General features: G+C 43.9%; 1 protein-coding gene across 7 annotated transcripts in view; it reads left to right on the top strand.

Moving 5' to 3' along the window:
• Positions 1-19997, top strand: part of slc6a9 (solute carrier family 6 member 9) — a 39310-nt gene that overhangs the window by 15339 nt on the left and 3974 nt on the right. For 5 of the 7 annotated variants that reach the window (XM_028975982.1, XM_028975979.1, XM_028975980.1 and 2 more), the window contains 11 exons: positions 13753-13909; positions 14991-15122; positions 15294-15558; positions 16491-16623; positions 16771-16905; positions 17708-17811; positions 17985-18222; positions 18914-19048; positions 19129-19228; positions 19325-19425; positions 19560-19730. In XM_028975982.1, the coding sequence (XP_028831815.1) occupies positions 13753-13909; positions 14991-15122; positions 15294-15558; positions 16491-16623; positions 16771-16905; positions 17708-17811; positions 17985-18222; positions 18914-19048; positions 19129-19228; positions 19325-19425; positions 19560-19730 (1671 nt within the window). Of the gene's footprint in view, positions 1-2709; positions 2833-6248; positions 6374-13752; positions 13910-14990; positions 15123-15293; positions 15559-16490; positions 16624-16770; positions 16906-17707; positions 17812-17984; positions 18223-18913; positions 19049-19128; positions 19229-19324; positions 19426-19559; positions 19731-19997 lie in introns of those variants that run through there. The other 2 variants (XM_028975978.1, XM_028975985.1) reach the window with 2 other exon arrangements.

Genomic DNA, 19997 nt, shown 5'->3' with positions numbered 1-19997 from the left:
TCCCATCAGGGTCATGTGAAATGGGATGTTTAGTTTAATTCAGTCGAGTTCTGTGAAGAATACTGTTTAAGATGCCACAATAACGTCAGGGTGGATTTTTTTACGCTCAGTATTGCTGTTCACTGTTTATATTTGAATAAAGGTTTTGACATGCAACTGTTTGCCCATTATTACCGGAATTAATAATAAAAAAGATATTAGACATTGTTCTATAATCTTGACAATAGAGGCCTTGGTTGTATTGACCTCTTCACCCAGAGTCAATAAAACAAACCGCCCCCTTCGCGTCTGTGAAGCGCGTCTCTTAATCCGCTTCTCCACAGATTCAGGCAATTACAGATCATGGCATCGTCTTTTTATTGATTGCTGTGACCGAGTTCATAAAATGCTGAAAAACTGACGTTTACTTATTCACTGTAGAACAGAAATGTCAGTAGAATAGTAATGTCAGTTCAAGTCTTTACCTTCAGTCACTGCAGTGAAATTAGACATTTTGGTTTGAAAAGTTACTAGTCGTTACAGGCCAACATTTTTCTCCTCGTTGTAGCAAATCCACACAGGCGTACGAGACCTTAACTCTCGTATTTCAAATCATCATGTGACCATGTAGAAAATTTATGTTGAGGCATTGATAATCGCAATCGAATCGAATCATGAGAGCAGTGAAGGTTCACACTTCTAGTATTTATAGACTTGATGAGCCATCAGCCTCATTCATTTCATAATCTGTAGGACGATTTACTTGCTGCTGTGACAGGTGTATATAAGGAGGGATTCAGGGAGGTGTATCGAAGATGGCAGGATATTTTGAGCTGGAAGCTGCTTCTGTACCCCCCCTCCCACCCCATTTGGCAGTTGACGTTAGAATGCAGGCAGCAGGGAAATCTTTCCTCTCAACAGGGGGGTCACCCTCTGACCCCCCGCAACCCTCCCCAACGCCCTACATCGTCAGCCTGTCTGGGGACAGGAGATATGCCCGCCACCTCTTCACCCAGAGTCAATAAAACAAACCGCCCCCTTTCGCGTCTGTGAAGCGCGTCTCTTAATCCGCTTACAGTGGCTTCTCCACAGATTCAGGCAATTACAGATCATGGCATCTGTGCCCCGCTAATTGGAACTAAATACCATAAATACTCCAGCAATTAGCCAAACTAATTCCCCCAGATGGGCAAGTGATGTCAGATGTGCTGTGTGCGAGTGTTTGTGTGTGGAGGCGCTTTTGTTTGCACGGGTTTTCATTTCACAGCGCTGCAGCCCAAATAACCAGGAGTAGGTATCCTCATTATCCCATTATGCAGCATGGAAAGTGCTTAATAGGAGTTGGCGGGAGCCCCCACGGGTCTCTAATGACCAGCGGTGTCAGTCTGTGTCAGAGCCTGGCTCGTGGCTCCGATACGTCCCACAGCCTGGAGGGGAGTGGAGCCTCCATTCATATTCCTTCACATGCACACACACACACACACACACACACATTCAGTCACCTGTCGACCGTGACTCTTAATAGTCATTCATAGGTGTCAACAATCTTATTCCCCTCCATGATATCAGATTTGATGTGACGTTTCAGACGGATCAATCTATCTGATCGGTAAGCAGGAACAGACTGATCATGTCCCCACTGGTGGCGACTCTTATTCACGAGGGTCAAATGTCACGCTAGAAGTATTGTTCCTGAATTGCGATTGGCTCGGACTCGTTTGTTTCTCATCGGCAGCGCACATCGTGTCCACCAGCACGTGCCTCTTAATTTCAGACGAAACCCGATGCCGTCTGCTCCCCGCGCCGCTCATATGAACTCATGAAAACATGCTCATCGAACTCCTCGTCTCCATTGTTCCCTTTGCATTAAATGCCCATTAGGCCTCCTGCCAGCAGCCTGTCAACTTTTCACTCGGCCAACAGGAGCGCAGTGCCCAGGGCCACCATTAAAAAGCTGCCTTTTGTGTGAAGGCCCGCTCATGTTGGGGTGTTCATCTGCTGAGAGTGTTGTGATGCAGCGGCCTCCTCTCTGCTAGGAATTATCTATAAAAACGCCTCCAGTAGGACTCTGCAGAAGATCTGGCAACGTGGAGGGACGAGGATTTGGGAGTCAAGTGTCCCTGAATGGGAGCGTTGGTGGTCTGGGTGCAGCCGCCTTGCAAACAAGTGGAAGGGATGGCGCGACGGTGAGGCTAGCGCTCTGTGTGGAAGTGCTGCGCTCCTCACTTTTGTCTTCCCGCTCTCAGGACCGGGTGGGGGTTGGGGGGGGGGGGGGGCGCCTTGGCCAGAGCCCCGACTCTCGGCAGCTAAGTTAGCAGCTCCCAGCGCTCAGTATGCAACCAGGCCGCCGCGGTGACAACAACTCCATTCATGGCGGAGGTAGAAGCAAAGGCTGTGGATCTCCTCTGTGTTTTTCCCCCCAGAGAGGATAGGAAGGGGCGGTGGGGGGGCCGTGAGCCCAGCTCTTGAAGTCGAGCAGAATGGGGTCTGAAAAGAAGGGAGGGAGATAGGAAGAGTGACAGAGCGAGGGAGGGGTGGGCAGAGCGAGGGAGGGAGGGAGGGAGGGAAGGCTTCCATGCTGGATGATTGAGCGAGGCGGAGAGGAAACAGAGGTTCATCAGATGAAATGAGGTGAACATAATTCAGGCATTAATCAAGGCCGGGGCGAAAGGAGGGCGTTCTTTTTTTTTTTTTTTTTTTTTTTTCTTTTTTTTTTTCCCCCTCCGTCCATCTCTCCGCGGAAGCCATTGGGAAGGTGTGAATGAAGAGGTCTGGAGTGAAGACGGGAGAACCACTGGGCACTATCACATCATGTCCGAGTCCACCAGCAACCCCGCTTGCATGGCCGACCAGGTCAGTTTCGTCCTCTTTTACTTCGTGCCTTTTTTCACGTACAGGCGGCCTCAGCGGCGCTCGAATGTCCTCTCTCAGATGCGAAACCCTAGTGTTTACGTTTAAGGACGAGTAAGATTTGGGGGGCAAAAAGCTTTTCCGCCATCAAAGCGACGTTTGTGTGAAGCTGCCCAGACGACGGTGCGAGGTCCTGAAAGAATTGAATTAATCAGGACTAAGCATTGTCTGCACAGCCTTATTTTTCGGCGATCTTTCAGGGGCCCTGTGACGACTCAATAGCCCACAGACCACGTGAGGAGTGAGGTTGGAGTGTTTAAAAACCAGACCACGTGTGGCCCCAACTGAAAAGTTTTTATAACTAATTGCAGTGGGAAGTTCTGGCAACATTGGCAGAGGGAGGTAAGATAAAGTTTCTAAGGAAGTGGGCCGGGGGGCTGTGTGGGAGAGAAAGACAGCGGAGAGAGGAAAGTGTCCAGAGGAAGGACGCTTGGCTCAAATTTATGCTTCCCCCTTTCCTTTTACCTCTTCTTGGTCGCCAAAGGACTTGTCACTTACACAATCGCCAAAAGGAAGATTTGTTTGAATTAAAATGTATAGATATCCGATATGGCACTTTGTTCCTCTCCGATTTATGTGGGATGCCAAGTCTGGTCACATCCTCTCCTTTGTTTCTCCTCACAATGAACACCTCGCCAACTGGGAGCTCCAAGAACTATAGGAACGCAACGGGCTGCTTGTAGAGCAGCGTAAAGATGTGTGGGTCTCAACACTCTTATGTTTATGGAGTTTTATTCTATGACTACAGATGTATATATTCAAAGAAAAAAAATCTAATTTTATACAGGTGGCATTTATGTAATAGAATAAATGTGTTTTCATAAAATATTTCTATAATGCAATACAACTACAATAAAAATGTATTATAAATTTTGTCTAATAATTATCTTTACTGAAATTAATCTTTTGCAGAAAGCTATTAATTAAGTGATTGTGATTTTTGGACACGCTCTGGTCAGTTCTCATAATAATTAAAAGAAGTTGAAACTGTCAAATTTCAATATAATTTAGTTATTTTCAAACCAGTTAAGAACAGTACATCTTTGACATGCCATATGTGTTTTATAAACGTATTGTTTTAAAAAGTGGAGCGAAATACTGTAATGCTTGCTAAGGCTGCTTGTTGATGATGAGAACACTTTCCTCACTCCACTCGTCACCTCTACAGCCACCTACACCCACAAGCCCGAACCACGTCTCTAATCCTGATACTTGTGCTCAACTTTCTTTCCATCGCTTCGCTCCGAGTGAAATATTCCGTCGTCAGCTCCATCTTATCTCGCGTGGCGAGCCGAGCGGGAGCCGAGCCGAGCGGGAGCTGGGTTTGTCAGAGCATGCTTGAGAAGTAATTGGAATAATAAGATCTTAACAAGGAGGCAGTAATTATACAGCAGCACCTCTGACTCCTTCTGACACCCCTTCATGAGGATGTTGGAGGCTCCTCCTCCTGGGTTCTACCATTTGGACGGCTGAGGTCTGAATAACACGCATCCTATTCACTGGCCTGTAGGAAGGATTCTTGGTTGAGTTCGTTTCTGGTGCCGGTGAATTTGACCTCACTTTCCCTGTTACTGTGCCATGGAGAAATGGGAATGATTATTTTACAGATGGACGACGCATGGATGGATGTTAGTAGAGTCATCCAGCTACAGTCAAAATCTTGATGAAAAAACTGTTGTTTGCGGGGTTTTGTTGAAGAAGTTCAGATTAATTCATTCCACATGACCTATACTGACATTTCACTTCTGGTGTGTATGTGTATATGTGAAAGAAAGGGTCAGAGGGACCATATGGGTGCTTAAGGGCATCCTCTCCTGTCGTGTCCAGTCCACCATTCAGCAGAAGACTGCATGAAGACTGGAATTCAACATGAAGTCTGTGGAAGATTCTGTCCCAGCTGGAGTGAAGTTGCACGGCTTTACAACCTAGTGACCAAATTGCTGCTGATGACAAATTATGCTGCGGCTTTGCACATTCTTATAAGAATTAAGGGGCTATTTAATTTTATGTAGGCCAGTTGGTCTCCTATGCAGTTTATGATGCTTCAAAATATTCCCAAATTCATCCCTGATCCTGAATTTGGAAACAATTTCTTCTCTTTATAATTTAGATTATTTTATGCCAAAGATTGGTGTTATGGTGGCTCTACAGCTGAGCTTTACTGCATTCTTTAGAAGGATGCATGAGATAGTTTATACTATAATTACATTTTCGTCACAGCAATAATTAGCAAACGTGGTGGAATTACATTCTGTCCTTGTTCTTGAATTCTGCCTCTTCCTTGATAAGCACCATTCCTGTTAAACCCAATGGGAGCCATCAGCAGATCTGAGACAATAAGAAGTCTGTGGCCACACATAGATGCTTGACATCAGCAGCGCAGTCATCTCAAGCGGCAAGACGGAAGGCTTTGATTGGCCAGTGTGCTTCGTTTTAAGGAAGTACAATAACGGCAGCCTCATGCCTTGGAAACTGGACCAGAAGGAACTCAGTAGTGATGTTGCTGGAGGAAACGCCGCTACTGTCTTAACCTGGAAGGCAAGGTGCCACGCATCCAGCCCAGAAGTCCTGATGCTGGCGGCAGATCACTTCTCCCAAGTCATCAGTACATTTACATTTACATTACATTTACAGCATTTATCAGATGCCCTTATCCAGAGCGACTTACAATCAGTACTTACAGGGACAGTCTCCCTGGAGCAACTTAGGGTTAAGTGTCTTGCTCAGGGACACAATGGTAGTAAGTGGGATTCGAACCCGGGTCTTCTGGTTCATAGGCGAGTGTGTTACCCACTAGGCTACTACCACCCTGTAGCTGGCGCAGTCGCGACTGCATCGGCGAACTCCAGCGGACGATGTTGTCGTGTGTATGTGAGTGTGAGAGAGCGCGTGGGGCAGGTGAACAGCTTGATCTGGCCCCCAGCGCCACAGCCGAGTCTCCTGTACGTTCCCCCCCGCCGCGCTCACGCTGCGTTAATTGGATGATGGGGTGCAGCGAAGCGCAGCTCGGGAAGCGGGAGCGGGCTGTCCGCTCTCATCAGCCCGCTCACCTCACTGGGGCTCTGAGGCTTCTCCTACCGGAGACGCCATAACGTTCCTGCTTTAGAACCCTCTGCAGGCCTCTGATTGGATGGATGGATGAGGCTGACATGCACAAATGAAACATTTGGAAATTTAGGCAGGAAGAAATGAAAATGTCAGACACGTGATTGTTGTAAAGGTCGCCCGTGTGATATTTTCACACACCCATGCCACAAATGTATGGTGTAGTTAATTCCACCTACATCCCAGCTTTTGGGTATGTAGCACTGAGGCCACACCCCCAGCCCTAACGCAGTCACCGTAAATTCCGGCGCGTGAGAGCGGCTGCAGCAGGCCGCCGTGTCAGATTCCTGCGGGCGACCCCACGTCCTGACGTGCTGCTGCAGCGGCTGCCGGGAGAGCCACGTTCTACCCAGAGTGGCGGGAGATGGAGAACTCTCAGGTAAGGTTCCTCTCAGCCTCAAACTCGAGACTCGCGTCTCCAGGGGAGGCCTGCATTTACACCGTGGCGTGATGGCTCTGGAACAAACCCGCTTTGTAATTCAAAAATCAAATTCCTCAATTGCGTCTTCTGCACACATAACGGGAGATAGAACAACGGGAACGTGGTGGCCGGAATAACCGCTTCGATCGATTTGCGCTTGACGGAGTGAAGCGACTCCTGGATGACCCTTCTGTGGCGGGCGGGGGGCATCACCAGTTTGGGGACTGCATTTTGAGGACCCTTCCTCTGACAACTTACCATTGGACATAATTAACCAAGCATGCGAAATGTGTTTTCAGTGGGCTGGAATGCAGCCCTGTGTTTGTGCGGTGGGAAGCCCTGCTCTCTCGTCTTTAGCGACATTACTTTCACATCACAGGGGTTGGATAATGGCGTCTTTGATGCTGAGGTCCATAGGCGTTTATTTAAGTCCAGTCATGTCAGACTCCATTTACAGCCAGTTCGGCTGTAATGTCAACGTCATTTCCTTTCTTCCTTCGAAGAGATTGTGAGCATTTTCATTGTCTGCGACTACAGTGAATAGACGTGTGTATATATATATACAAAATACGGTCTCATGGGCGGTCAGCTGCTCCCTCATCTCACATACGTGGACTGTCTGAAGGCATCCTACCTGATCGGTTTGCAGTAGCCTGCAGCGGAATGTGAAGTTCCTTTAAAAAGACTCCAGGCTGCACCTTTGACACGCTGGAAATCTGAAATGCCAGTGGCCTGTTGTCAGTTGTGAGCCATGAACCTTTCCGGGTACAAAATGAATTTTTTTAAGCACAGTTTATAACAGTTTTAACACTCATATGTTCATCAAAACAAGCACAATATTTTACCTTTTGCTTCCACAATCCTTTGTGAATGGCTGTAGTTTTTTAAAGAACCTGGGGGATTTCTTTCCATACAAATACTGATGAAAGGCATTTTTAAGATTATAGTATCTTACATAGATTCAGCTTCACCAAAATACATTAATAGAACTTGAAAAGATAAATACATATACATTTTTTTTTTTTCTGCTCTTACCTTTTTTTCTACTTGCTGCCGTGACAATGCAATTTCCCACTTGTGGGACTAATAAAGGTTTATCTTATCTTTATCTTATCTTATATTCTATGTGTGGTTGTGTCAAGTTGTCATTTCCTGTGACCCATTCTACTGCAGGTTTCCAACACTGCTTCAGGGCCTTTCACCGGCTTGCAATGGCTTCTGTGTTTTGCACAAGTTCTACAGTGCAGCAGGAAGTTTAAATTCATTTTAATAAGGTTAAGTGCTTTGTGGTTCCGTTAGTTGACATACAGTTGTCTGAGCATGCTATACACAGTTGTTCAGTGAAAAAAAAGGAAAGAACCCATTGGAGAACATTTGAGTTCTCGGGTAAATTTAACCTAGGTTCTACCCCGTAATTAGTTTTCTGAACCAGCTTCTTCCTAGCTTTCCAAAATACAAAGAAGCAGGAGAAGATTGCAAAGCATCATTTAGCTCTTCCCTCGGACTGTTAATTGGGCCTGCTAAAGACCTTCAGGAAGATTTTTCTTGTCTTGATTGGTGGTGTACTGTTCTACTATACGACAAAGAAACAAATGTGACCTTTCCCTGTTTCCAAGCCTCAAAAGTCAGCATTAAAAGTTTTCAGGAAGGAACATCTTAGCCAGCCTGATAAGTATTGGAAACATGACCTGTAGACAGAGGTAAATATAGACACTCTTCAGATACTACAAGATAATAAGATCAGAAGTGTCAGTCCAAGAGCTGGCTGTACTGGAAATTCCTCTGAATATGAAGGAACAAAGTAGATTGTTTAAATGCATTGAACAAAGAAAGACTCAACAATGACCAGATGTCCTTCTTACATTTGCTAAATTCTGCTCTGTGCCGCTGACCCTCCATGGATCAGATTTGTTTTTCCAGCACATCCTACAGATCCTAGGTCAGGTTGATATCTGGACAATTTGGAGGACATGTTCCAACAATTTTGCAGTGTGGCAGGGACAGTGACACAGCAATCACACACAAAAAAAGGTATTGGTGCCCGCTGGTCACGTTCAGGGTAAGCGTGTGGTGGGTCTGTGGTCACTATACTTCATTGTGTAGTGAAAGAGCTGGTGATAGTTACCTCACGCACTGAGGTCATGAGAGGTCACTGGAAGGGACCAGGGTCACTCTTTGAGTGACAGAGGTGTCTCCATACCGGAGATGTTTGAACAGATGTTTCCACAACTAAAGGCTCATTTCCTTCCCCTTCTCTATCTCTCTCATGTACAATACATGTTTTATTCGTTTTTATTCCTTTCATGAGAATAGATAAGTACAGTAAATATATGGCCAAGTGCAGTATTTTTGTCTCATTTGTTTAATTAGGTTTTCTTTACCTGTGTTGATGAATTTCAAGTCACATTAATTTATAGGAAATCATACCATACACTTAAGGTGGCCAACAATACAGATTATATGGTGACTATAATTAGTTGAAGTTTCACATGTAAATTCTTCTAGTTAGCTTTTTAATGGTTTCATGAAAACACACTTTATGAATAATTTAAATTCTCTCTTTACTTGAATTAGACATTAAAGCCTTGCACTGGGAATTTGACATATTTTCAAACTGGTTCTACACATTAAATATGAGGCATGGTTACTATTGTGAGGTCAGACATCTTAGCACTGGTTTGGTAATAGTGCCCAGTGACTCACTCACTCACTACTAAGCCATGATTGTGGTTTCCTAATATTGCAATATTGCTGAGGTTATTAAGCTACTTATGTCAATGCACCACTCCAGATGCATGCACTGCTGCACAGTATAGAGTAGCATGCAGACAATGTCACCTCAGTACTAAACACTGAACGAATGAGCATTGATGTATTAAGAGGATGTTGCTTGGAAGAGTCTTTTTTTCTCCCCACTACTACAAAACATGGCTGGTGAGTTATTGTTTGTATGTGCTAGTTTGGGGCTGGAATAATGAGAATAGTGGAGAATCTCCAGTCTGGACGAGTATCAGCCTGCTTTGGATTAAACGTTTTGCTGAAAACATTTCAGCATGAGCTCTTCTCCTTTCTGATAGGATCTACTTTCTTTTTCATGCAAATGTCCCTGGTTCAGAGGCAGGTGCTGCAGAACCAACGTTGCAGAAGTGCTGAAAGCTGCATTTGGGGTGCATTAGAACAATACAGACACAGATGTAAAGAGTGTAAATTGTGAGCAGGTAATCAGACATGCAAAACACGTGATCTTGAGTGAGAAAGCACTGTTGATGTGTGTGTGTGTGTGTGTGTGTGTGTGTTCATGCAGTGCAGTGAGATGTCATTAACAAGTACTGTATTGCAGTGTAATATTCACATATTCCAGCCTGTGACCAATTTTGAAATATTTGAGCAAATTTCAAATGAAGTGTCAAGCTGTGGCAGAAGGATTGGCAAAACAATTGATAATTACATTATTCCCTTCATACATACAGTCCATTTAAATAACATTAGGAATATAAAGGGAATCACTTGATTTCTTTTTTCTGTGCTATTTTTGTTACATTTGCAGCTTGGCCCTGATGTTGTTAGTGTTAAACAGATCAGTAAATTAATACAGAGACGTGATTGCATGTGTTATCTACACACCTAATGCACTCCAGCCAGCCAATCGGAATTAAGTATTACACACAAACACCGAGAGGACTACGGTAATGTAAGCATGTGTGTGATAGTGAAGTGAAAGTGACTAGTTGTCACATGTCACAGCACCCAGTGAAATGTGGTCTCTGCATTTATCCCATCTCTGAGGGAGCAGTGGGTAGCCATGACAGGCGTCTGGGCAGCAGTGTGTGGGGATGGTGCTTTGCTCAGGTGCACCTTGGCAGTCGGGATTCAAACCGGCAGACCCATACCTTCTGAGTATGGGTCTGCTTCCTTACCTGCTAGGCCACCACTGCCCAAGATCTGTTCGTTGTTAAGGTTTGTCCGCGATTTGAACCCGGGACCTCTCTCACCCAAAGCGAAAATCATTCCCTTAGGCCAATGAGGCAATGTGCATGTGTGTATGTGTCTATACACACACACACACGCTTACATCACAGTTGACCTCTCAGTGTGTGTGTGTGTGTGTGTGTGTGTTTTAAGGTCAGGTGGTGTCAGTGCAGATATCCACGTGTAAGCTGGTGTGTGCAGTTGCTGCCGATATGAACATCCTGTGTGTATGAAGCGTAATCCTCACCTGTGCCAATATTGAGCCATGGTGTGGTGTTTGTTTCCATGTTAACAGCGGAGTGACACATGGACATGAACTGGGGTGGCCACCTCCACCCCTCCTCTCTATCTCTCGCGAATTCTGACATGTGTACTCCTCCTTTGCTCTCCGTTTGTGCACCTGTGTGCAACCCTGTGGCTCAATGTGTGTGTGTGTGTGTTTGGAGGGGGTCAGGAGGGGGTCCAGTCTGCGGATGTAGAGCAACTCCCACTGAGACTTGCTGTTTATGTGTGTGTGTGTGTGTGTGTGTGTGTGTGTGTGTGTGTGTGTGATGCTCTTACGTAAAGGACAGATGGGCTCAGCTGGGCTACAGTATCTCTTCTCTTCTCCCGCTCTGTGGGTTGTGCAGTTTTATTGTGGCCACAGTTGTGAATTGTTTCATTTTGTTTCATCTGGGTCCCATTTAGGGAGGGACTTCTGAGTAATTACTGGACTAATTGTGTTTATTGTGTCATGCAACTACTACAGTTCTTGCTAAATCAATAGTTTCAGTAATTGAAAACTTTAGGGACGGTTGAACCATTTTTTTATTTTCATTTAACATAATCAGAGGATTGACCAGATATGTTGTAAAATCATATACCTGGGAGTTAATGCAAAGTAAATAAAAATTACTTATGAAAATTAACATTTTTTACACAAAGCGCAACCTTCTCTACAGCCAAACATGGAGTAGCACCATCCTACCTCACAGCCCTTATTACACCTCGCACTGCACTTCGTATACTCCGAGCCTCCAGTACTGCTCGCCTGGTTCCTCCATCTCTGAAGCTAAAAGGAAGACGCTCATCTAGACTCTTCTCTGTCTTGGCCCCTCAGTGGTGGAATGAACTTCCCCTGGAGGTCAGAACAGCTCAGTCACTTCACACAGCAGCTCAAGACCTTCCTCTTTAAAGAATATTTAGGTTAACTTGTAACTTTCTTATTGTCTTACTTATACATAGAAACTACAACAGAGTGAATTAAAGATTGTATTCATAGTTGGGGGTCCTAGTTCTAGAATTGATCCCTTCGTCGATGGTAACATGGAAACATGCTGTAAGTCGCTCTGGATAATGGCGTCTGCCAAATGCCTTAAATGTAAATGCTCAGCTTGGGCTTGTGTAAGGGAAGGCATCCTCAGGATTTAAATAAATCGTTCTATTTTTTTGTAATTAAACTGTTGACAGCATTTACAGCATTTATCAGACGCCCTTATCCAGAGTGACTTACAATCAGTAGTTACAGGGACAGTCCCCCTGGAGCAACGTAGGGTTAAGTGTCTTGCTCAGGGACACAATGGTAGTAAGTGGGATTTGAAGATGAGTCTTCATGAGGTTCATAGACGAATGTGTTACCCACTAGGCAACAACCACCCTATTCATCCAAAACACCCTATATATAATACCACCCTATACCCTTTATCAATATTTTATGTGACTGTATTTCATGTGTATTCACATATTGTGAATTGATCATAGAAATATATGTTGATATATTCTATAATGATATATTTTATATGTAAGCAATATATAAATATATGAAATAGGATATATGACAATATTTGAAAATATTGCAATTATTGTCAATTTCATATATTGAATAAATACATTGTTATACTATTTAATATATTATTATATATACTGAAAAATGTCCTACATTAAATGAGATCACATATTGAAAAAAGGGGCAGTGGTGGCCTAGTGGTTAAGGAAGCGGCCCCGTAATCAGAAGGTTGCCGGTTTGAAATCCCAATCTGTCAAGGTGCCACTGAGGTGCCACTGAGCAAAGCGCCGTCCCCACACACTGCTCCCCGGGCGCCTGTCATGGCTGCCCACTGCTCACCAAGGGTGATGGGTTAAATGCAGGGGACAAATTTCACTGTGTGCACTGTGTGCTGTGCTGTTGTGTATCACATGTGACAATCACTTCACTTTTTTTTTTTTTTTTAAAAAGGCATTGCAAATATATGGGAAAGTTTCTCATATGTTGAAACATATTTAATGTATTTCAATATAAATTCTACTACATAACAATATAGGTTCGTTTCGTAAGGGCAGGGACTGTGTATTTCTGTAGGATTTGTTTCTGGGTTGGATGTCCAACCAGAGGTATCTTTTATATAGTCTGGCGTAGATCCTCTTCATGCTGAATTGAAGGTGGAATTTGTGTCCTCCAGCATTCTGAGAGCAGCTGAATGTGTTTTCAGTGTGGACAGTTTAGTTTGGCCCAACATGAACTGATATTTGGGGACAAGAAGAGGACACAGTTTTTTCTTATTTGTTTTGCATGCTGAGTTGACGCTAATAACGTTTGTAGCCTGTTTGCATTTGTGGCACTGTCACGCAGCGACTCAGATGGTGTTTTGTGTGTGTGGAGAGACATGGGGAGCACGGGGACTCCGAGGCCACCTGAGTGCAATTAAAACCCCAGAGACATCAGGCTAGGACTGAGCAAAAAGTGACAATAACAATAATAATATTTCATCTGTGACCACATGATCGATTAAGATTAACCTCAGGGACTAATAAATGATCATCTCTTATCTCTCTTATGTTGGTGTGCTGGCATTTGACAAAAGGTTTAATGTTTAATGCGTTAATGTTTGGAAGAAATAATGATTTGACATTTTATCATAATACCCGAAAATAGCTAATTTTCCAACCTTACCTGACAGGGAATATGAAATGTTACTAGCATTGGAATTTCTGAACAGTCTCTGAAGCGCAGGATTTTTTTGAGAGCCTCAGGTTGCCGTGCGAATCAGCAGACTGCGGTCTGGGTCACTTCCTGAGGTCATTTGAAAGGTCGTTTAGAGCACCATCTGACAGGAACAGATGGAGAGAGTACACTTCACATAAGGCCATGAATGCTCATGAACGATTTCGGTTCACATCAAGTACACCCCATCACGCTCTGCTTTAATGCCGTGTTCACTCTGTTTTTCCATCTCAGTTGAAATTATTAGTTTTATATTTAATTTCATAGTTTTACATTATATTTGGATGTACACATGTGACAGGTGCTGTGTTCGTCCATCTTGTCCCTTTTTTTTGTTCTGTATTGGACATTTCTGTACTAATCCCTCTCTCGGGACATTGTGTTCTAGAACGGAGCGGTTCCGGGGGAAGCCGTAAAGAAAGATGAGAACTCCCGGCGAGGAAACTGGGGAAACCAGATCGAGTTTGTGCTCACCAGTGTGGGTTATGCTGTGGGACTGGGAAACGTCTGGAGGTTCCCCTATCTGTGCTACAGGAATGGAGGAGGTACAGAACCCTGAAACCTACCATCTACTGAATTCACAGAAACTCCGGTAGAGAGCGAGGAAAAAGAATGGAGCCAGTGGAACCTTACGTATTGATTTAAAGTGTTAGATTCTCAGGATGAAATCCAAGGCTCAGGTGAACAGTAAAATATGAGACTGGGTGATTTTTCGCTTTTATTGAGAGGAAGAAAGTTGTTCTTTCATGCTCCTTACTAAGATCCACATGGACACGACACACACTGAGCACCTTCCTATCTACAGAACAAAAATGGCTGGAGCCAGCACGGATAGTGGACATGTTGTTTATCAGAGCTTGGCCTTGCAAGAAAAACATTATTCCATGAAGAACAAGAGAAAAAGCAGAGCACTAAATAAAAGTAGATGTAGAAATACAATATAGAAATAATATGTAAAATCATACTAAATCCTTCAAAAGCCATGAAAGCAAATCCCCAGCTCACCTCTCTTCCCACAATACTGCGGTGGCCAGAACTCCAATTAGCTGGAAAAGTCCTAAGCGCAGTTGTTTTTTTGTTTTTATTTAATTGCGTTCCACAGCAATCACTTTAAAATAAGGCACATTCAAGCTAATGTTTTTAATTTAGATACACTTTATATATGTACATGTCCATGCATAATACACATCCCTAATGTGACTGAATACTGACCTTCAACAACTTAATAAGGAATATGAGTTTGTTCCCAAAAGAAATCTGAAGAAAGATTAGTTTTTGTGCAAAAAAAATTTTGTTTGTACAAATGACAGATTTGTGCAATCTGGTACTAACTGTGAAGGGCTGCAAAAACTTGCATTAATAAGTCATTTTACTACTTGACTTTGGACTTACCATTACCATCTGCAGCATATGTGTGTTTTGTATTATTTCAGCGGTAGCAGCAGCTTATACACTTTGTGCAAGTAATCCTGTTTAATGCTTGCAAAAATGCAATGAACTATTTGGCAACAGCTTGTAAATGGGTTATGTTCACACCTTACTTTATTGAAAGTGTGCATTTCAATATTCAGTTTTGGTGCACTGCAGGGCAATTCATCACGGCACTCTACACTTTGTTTTTATTAGGCGCTTTCATGTTCCCCTACTTCATCATGCTGGTGTTCTGTGGCATCCCTCTCTTCTTCTTGGAACTTTCCTTTGGTCAGTTCACTAGTTTGGGCTGTCTGGGTGTGTGGAAAGTCAGTCCCATGTTTAAAGGTGAGTTCTGGCTTGCATTAGGATGACCACACCACCTAATTCTGTTGTCAATTATCTTTAAAACATTTTTAAAAGGTTTGGAATGTTTAGGATATGTCATTATTTTAAAAAATATGAATACACCTATATCCCATCCCTTATCTCTCTCTGTGTCCACATTGTCTTTGGCAGGTGTGGGCTATGGGATGATGGTGGTCTCCACCTACATTGGCATCTATTACAATGTGGTCATCTGCATAGCTTTTTATTACTTCTTTACATCAATGACCAACCTGCTGCCCTGGACCTACTGTAACAACCCCTGGAACACACCAGACTGCAGTGGGGTGGTGAGCACTTCCCACTTAAATGCCACCCTGGCCAACGCCACCTCAGCTGTGGTGTCGGAGGTGGTCAACCGCACCAAGAGGACCAGCCCAAGTGAGGAGTACTGGAGGTGAGGCTCTGGAGCTGAAATCTTCATTTATCTTAAGCTGGAGAAATAGAAGAAGATCAAACTAAAGTAAAACTGATTGAACTTGCCACATCAAACTACATAAGCAACACAACTGTGACAACTAACCTATAGCTGACCGATTTCAGCTGAATGGCTACAGAGTCATATCTGTCCATGGTGGTCAGTTCAGGGTTAGGTTTGGGTCATGTTGCAGTATTTTGAGGATCACAGGATCCCAGTTCAGTTAGGTAGCTATGGTTATTCATAAAAAAAAAATTTATGATGCTTACGAATGAGTAAATATCAGGTGCAGAATAAATTCTAATTCAGCAAGATTGATATTAGCATCATCCAGGTGGACGCATTGATGATTTATTATTGGCTTTGTTTTTCATATTAACCAGTTTATCAGAGGCAGTAAGTGTATTACTGGGTGGGGAAATTCATATCTGCCATCAGAATGTCAGAATGGGACTAAGGTGGTGTTGTGTTGATTGTTGACTGTAGTCCGAGTGAATAGGGGACATTGAGAGTGTGTGTGTGTGTGTATGTGTGTGTGTATGTGTGTGTGTGTGTGTGTGTGTGTGTGTGTGTGTGTGTGTGAGTTTTAATTCCTCCAGAAATGGTTGGTGCCTAGCAGTGTAGTTACGGAGTAATGAAAGGCTCTAGTGTTCATGAGCACAGTGGTTCAAATAATCCTTTGTGTCGGAGGAGCTGCTTACCATTGTGCTGAAGAGTTAAAATAACTGTTTGATGTTGTGGACTGCTGCTGGTTAGGTTTTCTTATTTATGAATAAGAAATATAAAATGAATAGAAATAGAACAAGTAGAAAAAGTTTCAACATCTGGAGCACATTTATTATTGGTTATCTAGCACCCCTTGCATGTTGCGTTTCTTCTGCAGCTTCTGGTCATTTACTCTGTGCCCACAGAAACTATGTCTTGAACATTTCTGATGGTATTGGGAACTTTGGGGAAGTTCGGCTGCCCATTCTGGGATGCCTGGCTGTTTCCTGGTTGGTGGTGTTTCTCTGCCTGATCAGAGGAGTCAAGTCATCTGGAAAGGTGTGTTGAAGTGCCTGTTTTATTGTGTTTTATATGTGTGTTATTGATGAAATGTCGAGTCATGGCTGTCTGTAGTAGATCTGTACGTCTCCTGCTGACACTTCTGCTCAGTTCTGTAGTCTCTTGTTGGATCTCTGTGGTTGGTAGGTGGTGTATTTCACAGCAACCTTCCCATATGTGGTGCTCACCATCCTCTTCATCAGAGGAATCACGCTGGATGGAGCCATCAGTGGCATCAAGTATTACCTGACCCCTCAGTGGCAAAAGATACTGGATGCGAAGGTATGGATTTTAGTCTGTGAGTTTCCCTCTCCACTCCAGTTGATCATTTGCTTCAGGAATTTACTTCAGGAATAGGCCCTTTCACAACGGAGGAATTATTTCACAGTTCTGAGATCTGTTGGAGAAAATGTCCACTTTTTCTGTTGTGTTTGCACCCCAGGAACCAGGAGCGACTGTAGGTTTAGACATCAGTGCTGAAGCCGCTACACTAGAAACTCCCAGTGGAAGTGATAATTGGCCGAATGCATGGAATACTGTACACCAGCACTACACACACAACATTTCCATTTCAGAAGCTGAACGCCCCGCTCAAATGATGTTACTGTTGGTGGTTTACGTCGTTCTACAGTTCCTACGGTGGTGTGAATGCAGACAGAAAAATTAACTGAGGGAGCTACAAAGATTTTACAAAAAAAAGTTGTGAAGAAGTTACGAAAATTGGTTGTCGACAAATAATGTTACAGACCCCATAGGAAAGACACAGCTTCTACTCTGACACCTCTATATATTGTATAGTTCATTGTCTATAGTTCTTGAAATGGATGTTCATCTTTTATATTAAATATAAAAAAATAAGTATTTTCATAGTGACCTGCCTTCGGTCATCTCTTAAGCCAGAAAATGTTGACAGGCTGTTTTTTATCGACAAAAATCGGAAAGCCTTGTTCACTTACTGAAATGTGTTTTACATAAAATAATGTATAATTGTGAATCATCGTGATTACAGTATTGATAAAAATAATCCTGATTATCGTTTTGGCCATAATCGTGCAGCCCTACACACTACTGTCTTTTTCTCCAGGTGTGGGGAGACGCCGCGTCTCAGATCTTCTACTCGTTGGGTTGTGCCTGGGGGGGTCTCATCACTATGGCGTCTTACAACAAGTTCCACAACAACTGTTTCAGGTACTGCCTCCAGCCCACCTGTCCAGCAACTGTTCAGAACCTCACTCACTAACCTGCAGCTGGAGACTCTTCGTGGTTCCTGTCTCACAGTGCCATCTGCTGGTGGAAAGATGCATTGTTTCTCTGCAAACATCCACCAGCTGATCCAAAGTTGTGTTTGTTCCTTCAAACAGAGACAGCATTATCATCAGCATCACCAACTGTGCCACCAGTGTCTATGCCGGCTTTGTCATCTTCTCCATTTTGGGCTTCATGGCCCACCACCTTGGGGTGGAGGTGTCAGAGGTGGCTGATCATGGCCCTGGTCTTGCGTTTGTGGCCTACCCAGAAGCCCTCACACTGCTGCCTGTCTCCCCTCTCTGGTCATTGCTATTCTTCTTCATGCTCATCCTCCTTGGGCTGGGAACTCAGGTGAGCTAAACATGGCCACATGGAGGGCACTGGGCTCAACTAAGTTCATCTTGCATTCTGCAGGTTAATACTCTATAGTGTACTGAAGGGGCAGTAGCCTAGTGTTTAAGGAAGTGGCCCCGTAATCAGAAGGTTGCCGGTTCGAATACTGATCTGCCAAGGTGCCACTGAGGTGCCACTGAGCAAAGCACCGTCCCCACACACTGCTCCCCGGGTGCCTGTCATTGCTGCCCGCTGCTCACCAAGGGTTATGGTTAAAAGCAGAGGACACATTTCAGTGTGTACCCCGAGTGCAATGCTGCAGTGTATCACAATGAAAATCACTTCACTTCCACCTCAAGTAACTGTAACAAATGGAGATATAACAACACACATATTACGATATTCCAAACACACATATTCCAAATACATGCCTGATTAAAATTGGCACATTGGTTTTATTATTACACTAGTTTGCTGTTCAGTTCACCAATTCTACAGATACGGACTGATGATGTAGGAATGCAGTGTTATCACATACACAATTGTTGTATACCCAGGACACATTGCACACAAGTATTTCATTCCTGCAGCTACTGAAGACTATGACAGTCAAATGAGACAAGTCAATCAAAACAGCAAACTGGAAATCAATACAGAATGGCTGTATTGATATTGGTGATGTTTTGTGTTTGCATTTGCTTGCATGCAGTTCTGCCTGTTGGAGACCTTAGTGACTGCCGTAGTGGATGAGGTAGGCACCGACTGGATCATCAGAAACAAGACCATCGTCACACTGGGAGTGGCTGTCTTGGGGTTCTTGCTGGGTGTGCCACTGACCACACGGGTAAGGGCTACACGCAGTCTCACACACGCATACACTTCCTTTGGTGTTCCTGGTCTCATTCTCCATGGTCTCTGGCACAGGCTGGAATATATTGGCTGCTGTTGATGGATAACTATGCAGCCAGCTTCTCCCTGGTCATCATCTCCTGTATTATGTGCATCTGCATCATGTATGTCTACGGTGAGTCAACAGTCCCTACTCCAGATCCTCAATTCTGTGATTCACCATTTTGTACAAGATGTGCCGGATTGTTCATGTTCCCTCATAATTTTTCAGGGCATAAGAATTACTTTAAGGATGTGGAGATGATGCTGGGTTTTCCTCCTCCAATCTTCTTCAGGGTCTGCTGGAGATTTGTGTCTCCTGTCATCATTACTGTAAGTTCTTGTGGGCCTTGTTTTCCAAAAGGCCATAAAAGTCTCACTTCACTAAACTGTTGGTTTGTTTATGGTTTGGGTACATCACCGTTTTGTGGGACAGTGAGCTTCAGCAGGTTCCTCTGTCATTCCAGTTCATCCTGATCTTCACCGTTATTCAGTACAAGCCCATCACCTACAACGACTATGTCTACCCGGGCTGGTCTGTGTTCATCGGATTCTGCATGGCCTTGTCTTCTGTCATCTGCATACCCCTGTACGCTCTCTACAAAATTGCGGTGTCTGACGGAGCCACCTTCTTGGAGGTAAGTGCTGATGACGCCATTGAAAGTAAATGAGGATTGCAGCACAAAGTACACCATTCTTGCAATAATATATATTACATAACATGTTCTAGGGTGGTAGTAGCCTAGTGGGTAACACACTCACCTATGAACCAGAAGACCCAGGTTCAAATCCCGCTTACTACCATTGTGTCCCTGAGCAAGACACTTAACCCTGAGTGTCTCCAGGGGGGGGCTGTCCCTGTAACTACTGATTGTAAGGGCATCTGATAAATGCCGTAAATGTTC

This window comes from Denticeps clupeoides, chromosome 4 (assembly GCF_900700375.1).
Source record: "Denticeps clupeoides chromosome 4, fDenClu1.1, whole genome shotgun sequence".
NCBI lineage: Eukaryota > Metazoa > Chordata > Actinopteri > Clupeiformes > Denticipitidae > Denticeps > Denticeps clupeoides.
Note: the sequence above shows the minus strand (reverse complement) of the source record. Positions and strands in the feature narration are given on the sequence as shown.